Below are 13,225 nucleotides of genomic sequence, written 5' to 3' on the forward strand. Positions count from 1 at the left end.
TTTGCTATAAATTAAAATTTATGCTTGAAAATTCAAATTATAAGATAAAATAAAGGTAAATAGGTCTTACAAAATTGTTTTCATTTTTTTAAAAAGAGAATTATATATTCTAGAAAAAAATAAAATTGCTGATTCTAATTTTTAAAGCTTGTATTCAAACCTGTAACATAAATAGCTATCTTTTTTTTTATTTCTTTTCAGCGTAACAGTATTCATTGTTTTTGCACCACACCCAGTGCTCCATCCAATACGTGCTTTCCTTAATACCCACCACCTGGCTCCCCCAACCTCCCACGCCCCGCCCCTTCAAAGCCCTCAGGTTGTTTTTCAGAGTCCATAGTCTCTCATTGTTCACCTCCCCTTCCAATTTCCCTCCACTCTCTTCTCTCCATCTCCCCATGTCCTCCATGTTATTTGTTATGCTCCACAAATAAGTGAAACCATATGGTAATTGACTCTCTCTGCTTGACTTATTTCACTCAGTATAATCTCTTCCAGTGCCGTCCATGTTGCTACAAAAGTTGGGTATTCATCCTTTCTGATGGAGGCATAATACTCCATAGTGTATATGGACCACATCTTCCTTATCCATTCATCTGTTGAAGGGCATCTTGGTTCTTTCCACAGTTTGGCGACCGTGGCCATTGCTGCTATAAACATTGGGGTACAGATGGCCCTTCTTTTCACTACATCTGTATCTTTGGGGTAAATACCCAGTAGGGCAATTGCAGGGTCATAGGGAAGCTCTATTTTTAATTTCTTGAGGAATCTCCACACTGTTCTCCAAAGTGTCTGCACAAACTTGCATTCCCACCAACAGTGTAAGAGGGTTCCCCTTTCTCCACATCCTCTGCAACACACGTTGTTTCCTGTCTTGCTAATTTTGGCCATTCTAACTGGTGTAAGGTGGTATCTCAATGTGGTTTTAATTTGAAACTCCCTGACGGCTAGTGATGATGAACATTTTTTCATATGTCTGATAGCCATTTGTATGTCTTCATTGGAGAAGTGTCTGTTCATGTCTTCTGCCCATTTTTTGAAAAGACAGTTCTCTTCAATAAATGGTGCTGGGAAAACTGGACAGCTATATGTGGAAGAATGAAACACAATCATTCTCTTACACAGTACACAAAGATAAACTCGAGATGGATAAAAGACCTCAACGTGAGACAGGAATCCATCAGAATCCTAGAGGAGAACATAGGCAGTAACCTCTTTGATATCAGCCACAGCAACTTCTTTCAAGATCTGTCTCCAAAGGCAAAGGAAACGAAAGTGAAAATGAACTTTTGGGACTTCATCAAGATCAAAAGCTTCTGCACAGCAAACAGTCAACAAAACAAAGAGGCAACCCACGGAATGGGAGAAGATATTTGCAAATGACAGTACAGACAAAAGATTGATATCCAGGATCTATAAAGAACTTCTCAAACTCAACACACACAAAACAGATAATCATATCGTAAATAGCTATCTTTTGAAAAATAGAAAATATTCTCTAAAATCATCAAATAAGCCCTTGAGATTAATACACCTAAAAATGAATACAAATTATACCAGATTACCATACTTGCCTCTTTTTCAGATTCTTTAAATGTTGTTTCTTTCTCCTTTACTCGCTGCATAAACTTTTGTTTCAGTTCTTCTTCTTCCCTCTGACATTGATCATAGAACTTTTGTCTTTTGGCTTCATAGATCTCTTGAAAACTATAAAAAATAATTTATTACTATCATATTAAAATGGTAATATAAATAAAGCTGTAAAAATATATATTGTATGTTAAGTCCCATGTAAGGACATTTACCAACATTTTCTTCATGTATAGAAATAGAAATTTTTATGTCATGAGATGTAAAAAAGTGAGTTTTAGTATTGAAGAATATATAGACTGTATGTCTGAAGAGGAGTACAGTTTAAAACAGTTGTATTAGTGATTTCTTGTTATCACCATTTTTCAATATATCATACTACTTCACATCTTTTGATAATAAAATTTGGGGAAACCTCTACTTTATAAGGTTCTTATTTAAAATAAATCTGGGCAGGGATACCTGGGTGGGACAGTCAGTTAAGCATCTGCCTTTGGCTCAGGTCATGATCCTAGGGTTCTGGGACTGAGTCCCACATTGGACTCCTTGCTCAGCAGGGAGTCTGCTTCTCTCTCTGCCTATCACCACCCCCCAATTTTGCTCTCTCTGTCTCTCACTTACTGACAAATAAATTTAAAAAGTCTTCTAAAAATAAAAATAAAATAAAGCCAGGGGTGCCTGGGTGGCTCAGTGGATTAAAGCCTCTGCCTTTGGCTCAGGTCATGATCCCAGAGTCCTAGGATCGAGCCCCACATCGGGCTCTCTGCTCAGCAGGGAGCCTTCTTCCTCCTCTTTCTCTCTGTCTCCCTCTCTGCCTACTTGTGATCTCTGTCTGTCAAATAAATAAAATCTTTTAAATAAATAAATAAAATAAAGCCAGGCATCATCATCATCACCATCATCGCTAAAATAATCAAAATAATATGGTAGTAGCACAAAAACAGATACATAGATAAATGGAACATTGTAGAGAGCCCAAAAACAGACCCAGGTTTATATTGTCAATTAATATATGACAAGAGAGGCAATAATATACAATGGGGGAAAGATAGTCCCTTCAATAGCTGGTACTGAAAAACTGAACAGCTACATGCAAGAGCATGAAACTGGACCAGTTTCTTATACCATACACAAAAAGAACCTCAAAATTAATTAAATACCAAAATGTGCAACCTGAAACCATAAAAATCCCAGGAGAAAAAATAAGCAGTAATCTCCTGGATGTTGACTAACATTTTTTTACCAACATTTTTACCAACATTTTCTAGCTATGACTCCTCAGGCAAAAGAAACAAAAGCAAACATAAACTATTGTGGCTACACCAAAATAAAAGGGTTTTGTACAGTGGAGGAAACCATCAACAAAACAAAAAGGCAACCTACTGGATGGGAAAAAATCATTTGCAAATGATATATCTGATAAAAGGTTAATAACCAAAATATATAAAGAACTTATATGACTCAACACTAAAAAAATAATAAACTGATAAAAAATGGGCAAATAACATGAATAAACTTTTTTCCAATGAAAATATACTGATGGCCAGAAAACATGAAAAAATGCTCAACATTATTATTATTAGGGAGATGCAAATCAGATCACAATGAGATATCACCTTACAACTGTCAGAATTGTTAGAATCAAAAAGACAAAAATTTTAAAATGTTGGTAAAGATGTGGCAAAGAGGAACCCTCATGCACTGTTGGCTAGAATGTAAATTGGTGTAGCCACTGTGGAAAAAAGTACAGAGGTTCCTTAAAAAATTAAAAATAGAAATGCCATACATTCCAGGAATTCCACTACTGGTTATTTATCCAAAGAAAGTGAAACATTAATTTAAAAAAATAGATGAAATATATGATTTTTTGTGTTTATTTCAGCATTATTTACCATAGCCAAGATATGGAGGCAAACTAATTTTCCATCAATAGGAGAATGGATAAATAAAATGTGGTGTGTGTGTGTGTGTGTGTGTGTGTGTGTAAAGAATATTACTCAACCTTAAAAAAAAATCTTGCTATTTGTGACATGAATGGACCTAAGGGTACTATGTTAAGGGAAATGTCAGACACAGAAAGAAAAATACCATATAATTTCATTTATATGCGGAAACTAAAAAACAAAACAAATGAATAAATAAACAAATAAGAAAAGGAGAAACAAAAGAATGAATACAGAAAAAAAACTGGCGATTGCCAAGGGGAAGGGTAATGGGAGATTGGCAAAAATAGGTGAAAGGGAGTGGGAGGTACAGGCCTCTGGTTATGGTATAAAAAGTCATGGGATGAAAGGTACAGCATAGGAAATATAGTCAGTGGTATCATAATAGTGTTGTGTGGTGACAAATGGTGGCTACACTTGTAAGCATAGCATAATGTATAAAGTTTTCAAATTATGTGTACACTTGAGAATAATGTAATATTGGGTATCAACTATACTTCATATTTAAAAATTGACTTTGAGTGAAAAAGATCTGGTTTGCACATCTTTATTAAAAAGTCCATCTCTTCTCCCAAAATAAAAGTATAAAAATTAAGTCATATATCTTTCAAATTTTAATTCAAAGACAGTCAGTTCAATTTTGTCTTCAAATTACCTAAAAAATCAATATGCCTGGATCATACCACACTGTCATCCTTTGCAGTACAAATCCTATTCCTCTTAAAGATAACTAAATACACCTGCTCTTAAACTATTTTCACTTGACTTCTACAATATTACTGTTGCTTTTCCTCTTTCCTTCATCCAACATTCAATGCCCTTTGCCATCCTTCTCAATATCCTTTGCCAATCTTTATTAATCTTTGCCAATTTTGAAAATCTCCTTCATGAACATCTATTTCATATAAAATACAAAAATAAAAACAATAATATTTTTCTTTTGGAAACACATTTCAGCATATATTCATAGTGAATACTCATATTTGAGCATATAAGTGGTCCCTTGAATTACATTGCTACTAATAACTCCATCCATCTGTGATGATTAATAAACATACAATTCAGGATGACCCAGAATGTGAAATGTACAGTTACTCTAATTCCCAAATGACTGAATCTCATAAGGGATTTCTAAATCACCCATTAGCTTGTTCTGACAAGATCTTCTCCACTTACCTAAGTGGTTTGTTGTCTGGACCTACATCAGTAAAGCCCATTTTCTTCAGTTTGCAGCACCTATAGCGTTCATAATGCTGAATGTGCGTTTGTTCTTTCAGGTCTTCCATATTTATACAAAGAAGCATATCCCGGAGCTTGACAAAATCACAGTGATTTTCATTTTCCACTAGGCAGAAAAATAAGAAAACAACACCACTAATTACCAATCCTTGACACCCAATAAGTATTCCTGAGTGAACGTATGCATGAAAAGCACATTTAAAATAACAGCTAAGAGATTTTTATAATTAATAGATATAATTCTTTGTAACTGTAACTATGATTATATGGCATATATCTATTATAGGTAGAGTTTATTTTTGGATAAGGACATTTGCTTTATATTTATTAGCCAGTGAATAAATAAGGAACTGAATTAACGTTCATATTAGTGTACAGTGTAGTTTTTTGTTAATTAGTTACAGTGTAGTTAATTAGTGTACAGTGTAGTTTTTTGTTAATGATTGTTAGCATTTTACAAACTGCCCCCAAGGTATTTCACAGAGCTCTAACAAAGACTGTTATATAATCATTAAAGCAAATAATTTCATTAATGTAAATCCTGTTACCATGAGGGCATTAAAAACTATGCATGAGTTAGTTCTCAAATAGTATTTATATCCCATATTCATGAAACCAAATTAGCAATATTTAAAATCAATCAACAAATTTACATGGCTCTCTCCTGTGTTTGTCATATCCAGACTACTAAGCATTATATATATTTTATTGTGCATGATATTGTAGCCAAATTTAATATTCATTATAATATATTGTTTTTAAGTATGTTTCATATATTTAATTTTTAAGATACCAATTAATAAAACAATATTTTGGAAACTAGTACAAGTGGAGATAATCTAATGCCCAATAATTTGTATTACAACTATATAAACCAGAGAATAAATGACTGCCTGTTATACTATTTCAACCATCACAATGTTAGATAGCTAATAAATATTTAAGCATAATGTTTCCAAAGGTAAATTACCTTTCTTTATTTTAAAAAATAGTTTACCATCCTTTTTGTCTAGTAACCTCTCAAAAATGCTTTATAAATTAAGCAGTAATTAATTTATGCAACAGGTTTTAAACACTGTTATTTATGCTTCAATATTGTTCAAAGTTCTTTTGTTCATGTCACTTTCCAACATTCTGAATGTAATTCTGTATGTATAGAGAGATAGCATGCATATGTCAGATTGGGGTAAATGAGGAGGTTCTAACAAACGTCTGTGAATATTTTTCTAAAGTACCACTTAGGAAACTCCTATGAGAATGAATTATAGTCAAAGTAAGAATTCACTTAAATGGAAAAGAATTTGTGCTCTTCATGAGTAACCCTTCATTTATTCTTTAGCAACAACTACCAATATTGACTCAAGTTAAAATATTTTAAGACCATGAGAACACACACACACACACACACACACACACACACACACACACTTTCCAGAGCAAACCTGCTCACTTTCATCACATTTACCTTGTAAAACTCCCCAAGGGTACTGACGGCCTCTGACCATTCTTTTTCCAACTTTAACTTCATCCATACTCCCTACTACAGCAAAAGGTAGTTGTCCCTAAAAGTAAGAACAATTCCAGTTATGTTACCTTATAACAATATGGCCTACTCTGTTATTTTTTCCTGTTATGGAAATCAATAGAGACAAGAATATCATAGTAAGTTTATTCAAACAAGGCATTACCCAGTCTTGGATTTTAAGACTTGGTAGTAAATATGTGCAAATTAATTTTTGCAAGCATTATCATCCAGCCATGCACACAACGGAGTAGAGCCTAAAGTACTACTGAATAGAGCCTAAAGCAAGGGATTCTGCTGTGGGGAATACAAATAAATATTTTTACTAGACACAATTTTTTCCACATTATCCTTACCATGAAACACAAGTATGTGGAGGAAATAATATGTAAACAACTTTTAAGTCCAGTATACAAGTTAAAATGGAAAGTATTAAGAAAAAACTATAATAATTAGTTAATGGATATACAGAGTATATTAATAAATATACTATATATGTCTAGTGAATTATAAATAAAATTAAAAGGTCACTCTGGGAAGTGAGAGTCAGAGGGATCTGAAAATTAATGTGAAACCAAAGGGAGATTGGGGGAGATGATAAGCAAAGTAAGAAGAATCATCATAGGTAAAATAAGGTTTTGAGCCATATGTAAAGATGGCAGAAATATGCAAGATAAATTCATGATCTGTCAGAATTACATAGATTGCCTTAATAGAAGGGTTGATATACAAGAAATGTCAAATATAAAAATCATTAAACATCATGTTGAGTATTAAATAATTAACAGTAGTTACTTTATTAATCAATTTTGGTTTAAAAAAAGTATTCCCTATGAATTCCTAGAGGTAAAATTAGAAAGGTCAAAATCTTTAAGACAAAATCTAAAGAAAATATAACACAGAAGAATAAATAAAAATTTTGTGAACATTGGGGTAGAGATGGCCCTTCTTTTCACTACATCTGTATCTTTGGGGTAAATACCCAGCAGTGCAATTGCAGGGTCATAGGGAAGCTCTATTTTTAACTCCTTAAGGAATCTCCACACTGTTTTCCAAAGTGGCTACAGCAACTTGCATTCCCACCAACAGTGTAAGAGGGTTCCCCTTTCTCCACATCCCCTCCAACACTTGTTGTTTACTGTCTTGTTGATTTTTGCCATTCTAACTGGTGTAAGGTGATATCTCAATGTGGTTTTGAGTTGAATCTCCATGACGGCTAATGATGATGAACATTTTTCGCGTGTCTGATAGCCACTTGTGTATGTTCTTTTTGAAATGTCTGTTCATGTCTTCTCCCCATTTTTTGACGTGATTATCTGTTTTGTGTGTGTTGAGTTTGAGGAGTTCTTTATAGATCTTTGATATTAGCCTTTTGTCTGTAGTGTCATTTATGAATATCTTCTTCCATTCCGTGGGTTGCCTCTTTGTTTTTTGGACTATTTCCTTTGCTGTACAGAAGCTTTTGATCTTGATGAAGTCCCAAAAGTTCATTTTTGCTTTTGTTTCCTTTGTCATTGGAGACATGTCTTGAAAGAAGTTGCTGTGGCTGATGTCAAAGAGGTTACTGTCTATGTTCTCCTCTAGGATTTTGGTAGATTCCTGCCTCACATTGAGGTCTTTCATCCATTTTGAGTTTATCTTTGTGCATGGTATAAGAGAAAGAAACAGATAAGTCAAAATAAACAGATAATCACATCCAAAAATGGGCAGAAGACATGAACAGACACTTCTCCAAAGAAGGCATACAAATGGCTAACAAACCCATGAAAAAATGTTCACCATCATTAGCCATCAGGGAGATTCAAATCAAAACCGCATTGAGATAGCACCTTACACCAGTTAGAATGACCAAAATTAAGACAGTAAACAAGTGTTGGAGAGGATGTGGAGAAAGGGGAACCCTCATATACTGTTTGTGGGAATGCAAGTTGGTGCAGCCACTTTGGAAAACAGTGTGGAGATTTCTTAAGAAATTAAAAATAGAACTACCTTATGACCTGAAATTTCACTGCCAGGTATTTACCCCAGATGTAGTGAAAAGAAGGGCCATCTCTACCCCCACTGTCCATAGAAGCAATGGCCACAGTTGCCAAACTGTGGAAAGAGATGCCGTTCAACAAACGAATGGATAAAGAAGATATGGTCCATATATACAATGGAATATTATGCCTCCATCAGAAAGGATGAATACCCAACTTTTGTATCAACATGGATGGGACTGGAGATTATGCTGAATGAAATAAGTCAAGCAGAGAGAGTCAATTATCATATGGTTTCACTTACTTGTTGAGCATAAGGAATAACATGGAGGACACTGGGAGAAGGAGAGAAGTGAGATGGGGGTAATCAGAGGGGAAGACGAACCATGAGAGACTGTGGACCACGAACCATGAGAAACAAACTGAGGGTTTTGGAGGGGGGCGGTTAGGTGAGCCTGTGGTGGGTATTAAGGAGGGCACATATTGGATGCATTACTGGACGTGGTGCATAAACAATGAATCTTGGAACAGTGAAAAAATAAAATAAAATAAAATATAACATAAAAAGATACTGTAGACTTTTTAAATAGTTTTACTCTTTTTTAAAGTTTTTATTCAAATTTCAGTTAGTTAACAAGTAGTGTAATATTAGTTTCAGGTGTACAATGTAGTGATTCACACTTCCATACAACACTCCGTGTTCTTCACAATGCACTCCCTAATCCCCATCGCCTATTTAACCCATTCCCACAACCCATCTCTCCTCTGATAATTATCAGTTTATCAACAGTTAAGAGTCTGTTCCTTGTTTTCTCTCTCTCTTTCTTTCTCTATCTTTTTCCTTTGCTCATTTGTCTTGTTTCTTAAATTCCACGTATGAGTGAAATCATATGGTATTTGTCTTTTTCTGACAAACTTATTTCCCTTGGCATTATACTCTCTAGCTCTATCCATGTCATTGCAAATAGCAAGATTTCATTCTTCTTATGGCTGAATAATATTCCACTGTACATATGAACCACATCTTCTTTATCCATTCATCTATTGCTGGACACATGGGCTGCTTCCATAATTTGGCTATTGTAAATAATGCTGCTATAAACATAGAGGTGCATGTATCCCTTTGAATTAGTGTTGTGTGTGTGTGTGTGTGTGTGTGTGTGTGTGTGTGTGTGTGTGTGTTTTTAATTTGGAGGGTAAATACCAAGTAGTGCAACTACTGGATCATAGGGTAGCTCTATTTTTAACTTTCTGAGGAATTTACATACTGTTTTTCCTGTTTTGCTTCTTATACTCTAGTTTTCTTTATTTCCATTTACATTTTAATGTTTTTTCATACCTCCACTTTTATTTTTTATTTTTTTTATTTCTTTTCAGCGTAACGGTATTCATTGTTTTTGCACCACACCCAGTGCTCCATGCAATACGTGCCCTCCCTAATACCCACCACCTGGTTCCCCCAACCTCCCACCCCCTGCCCCTTCAAAACCCTCAGATTGTTTTTCAGAGTCCATAGTCTCTCATGGTTCACCTCCCCTTCCAATTTCCCTCAACTCCCTTCTCCTCTCCATCTCCCCTTGTCCTCCATGCTATTTGTTATGCTCCACAAATAAGTGAAACCATATGATAATCCATTTTTAATCTGCTTGTGTCTTTAGGTCTGAAGTGAATCTCTTGTAGAAAACATATGGGTCTTGCTTTTTTATATGTTCAATAATTCTATGTCTTTGGATTAAAGTATTTAAAACATTTACCTTTAGAGTTTTTAATGATAAATAGATACTTATTGCCAGTTATTAATTGTTTTATCATTGTTTTTTAGTTCTTCTCTGTTCCCTCATCCATCTCTTGCATTCTTCCTTTGTGGTTAAATGTTTTTCTCTAGTGTTATTCTTCTATTTTTTTTTAATATCTACTTTAGATTTTGGGGTTTTTTCTATTAGTTTTATATATAATATCATGTGTATAGTAGCTTATATTAAGTTGATGATCACTTAAGTTTGAACCCATCTTAAAATAACTAAATTTCTATTCCCCCTCCCCACATTTTAAATATATTATGTCATTTTTTACATTATTTTATCTTATAAATTCTTGACTTCATATTTGTGGATAAGATGATATGGGTTTTTGTTTTGTTTTGTTTAAACTCAAGTTAGTTAACATATAGTGTATTATTAGTTTCAGGGGGAGAATTCAGTGATTCATCAGTTGCATATAACACTCAATGTTCATTACATCAAGTGTCCTCCTTAATACCCAACACCCAATTACCGCATCACCCAATCACTTCCCCTCCAGCAACTCTCAATTCATTCCATAGAGTTAAGACTCACATCTGTCATTTCCTGGCTTGTTAATTTTATCCATTCTGACCAGTGTGAGGTGGTATCTTATTGTGGTTTTGATTTATATTTCCCTGATGCCGTGTGATGTTCAGCATTTTTTCATATGCCTGTTGGACATTTGTATATCTTCTTTGGAGAAATATCTGCTCATATCTTCTGCCCATTTCATGGCTGCATTATTTGTTTTTTGGCTGTTGAGTTTTAGAAGTTCTTTATAGTTTTTGGATACTAAGCCTTTATCTGATATGTCATTTGCAAATATCTCCTCCAATTACATAGGTTGCTTTTTAGTTTTGTTGATTCTTTACTTTGCTGTGTAAAACTTTTTATCCTGATGAAGTCCCAAAAGTTTATTTTTGCTCATGTTTCCTTTGCCTTTGGAGACATGACTAGGAAGAAGTTTCTGGGGCCAGGGTGAAAGAGGTTGCTACTTGTGTTCTCCTCCATGATTTTTAAAGGGTTTTATTTTTTTTTAAAGGTTTTATTTATTTATTTGACAGACAGAGATCACAAGTAGGCAGAGAGGCAGGCAAAGAGAGAGGAGGAAGCAGGCTCCCTGCCGAGCAGAGAGCCCGACGTGGGGCTCGATCCCAAGACCCTGGGATCATGACCTGAGCCGAAGGCAGAAGCTTTAACCCACTGAGCCACCCAGGCGCCCCCTCCTCCATGATTTTGATGGATTCCTGTGTCACACTTAGGTCTTTCATCCATTTTGAATTATTAAAAAGTATTTATTTATTCATTTAATTTGTTTATTTATTTTACAGAAAAAGAGAGAGAGAGTGCACAGGCGGGGAGAGTAGGAGAGAGAGAAACAGACTCCCCACCAAGCCAGGAGCTTAAGCAGGGCTCAATCCCAGGAATCTGGGATTACAACCTGAGCCAAAGGCAGATGCTCAACTAACTGAGCCACCCAGATGCTCCTGAATTTATTTTTGTGTATGGTGTAAGAAAATTGTCCAGTTTCATTCTCTTACATGTACTTGTCTGATTTCTCCAACACCATTTGTTGAAAGACTATCTTTTTTCCATTGGATATTCTTTCCTGTTTTGTCAAAGGTTAGTTGACCACAGTGTTGAGAGTCCATTTATGGGTTCTCTATTCTGTTCCATTGATCTATATGTCTGTTTATGTGTCAGTACCATCCTGTCTTGATGATTACAGTTTTGTAATATAGCTTGAAGTCTGGAAATGTGATGTTTCCAGCTTTGCATTTCTTTTTCACCATTATTTGGACTATTTGGGGTCTTTTGTAGTTCCATACAAATTTTAGAATTGTTTGTTCCAAGCATGCTATGACTTTTAAGTACAGAAGAAAGAATTGAAATTTAAGTCTCACTACAAGGTTTATCTCTTCAAATATGATTTGAGGAGAAGTTAAGATGTCAGAAGATTAGGGGGAACATAAACTTCCCTCATCCCTTGGACACAGCTAGATAATTATCAAAACAATCTGAGCACCCAATAAATCAACCTGAAGACTGAAAGAACAAAAATGCAAGTCTACAAGTAGAAAGGCAAGCACCTTCTGGAAGGTTAGGAGGTGCAGAGAATGGATTTGGGGGAGATAAGACCTTTGAGGGCTGAGGAGAGGAGGGAGCCCTGCTTACCAAGACTCCACATGGTATTATAAGCAACAGAGCATAAAATCTGAAGTTTTATAAGTCAGCCACCACCAGTCATGACTGGCTTAAAGGCACTTTAGTGGGGAAGGAGGGCAGGGACTGGGAAATGGACAGCATGGTCTGCGAATGCCCTGTGTCACAAGAAGAATGGGTGATGCCAACATGCTACACCATTTCTAGGCATAGGAGGAGGGAATCCAGCTGAGGGTAGTGATACCGGATCCCAGTTCTCTTCTCCTTGGCACAAGCTCTAAACTGCTGTGCAGTAACATGACCACTTTCTTGGGATTGTCCAGAAGATGGCTAAAGAGCCATGAGACCCTGACCCAGAGGACTAGCTTGGGTCTTCACCCTAGAAGTCCCTAAAATCTTAATTTTGAAACCCAACCACAACACACACACAGGCAGGGTGAAGTCATGGATCTGAAGAAAGGCAGGTTCAAGAGGGGGTGATTGTTTGCACTTCTGTGAAGGCTTCCTGAAGAGTGGTGGATGTAAACTCTCAGCTCCAGGGCTAGAGAGCATGGTGCCACAATTTTCACCCACCCATCAGTGCTAAAATTCTTAAGGGAGCAAACCTCCATCTAACAGAGGTTGGAGCAGCATACACCAAGCCCACCCTCTGCACCTTGCAAGTATATCTCCACTTAGGCAAGCCCACCTGAGAATCAGCACGAGGCCTCTCCCCCATAAGACAAGCAGAAACAACTCATACACAAGTGTACTGATCATAGAGGACTGCAAAGCCTCATCTCTAGAGGAAATAGAATCTACTTTCCTTCTTATTTCTCTTTTAATTATTTTTTATTCCCTTTTTAATTGTTTATTATTTTTTAACAATATATAAAATATATAAACACATTTATATATTTTATAATAGATACTTTATATATAATATATATTTTATATATTTTAAAAATATATTTATATATAAAAGAAAGATTATATACATATATATATATATATATATATATATAT

The 13,225-nt window shown here is 35.3% G+C and overlaps 1 protein-coding gene across 2 annotated transcripts in view; it reads right to left on the minus strand.

Moving 5' to 3' along the window:
• SEPTIN14 (septin 14) overlaps window positions 1-13,225 on the minus strand; it is a 193,132-nt gene that overhangs the window by 20,771 nt on the left and 159,136 nt on the right. For both annotated transcript variants that reach the window (XM_032872342.1, XM_032872341.1), the window contains exons 8-10: window positions 6,238-6,334; window positions 4,710-4,878; window positions 1,575-1,707 (exon numbers count right to left, since the gene is read on the minus strand). In XM_032872342.1, the coding sequence (XP_032728233.1) occupies window positions 1,575-1,707; window positions 4,710-4,878; window positions 6,238-6,334 (399 nt within the window). The remainder of the gene's footprint in view (window positions 1-1,574; window positions 1,708-4,709; window positions 4,879-6,237; window positions 6,335-13,225) is intronic.

This window comes from Lontra canadensis, unplaced genomic scaffold (assembly GCF_010015895.1).
Source record: "Lontra canadensis isolate GAN:19392208 unplaced genomic scaffold, GSC_riverotter_1.0 scaffold45, whole genome shotgun sequence".
NCBI lineage: Eukaryota > Metazoa > Chordata > Mammalia > Carnivora > Mustelidae > Lontra > Lontra canadensis.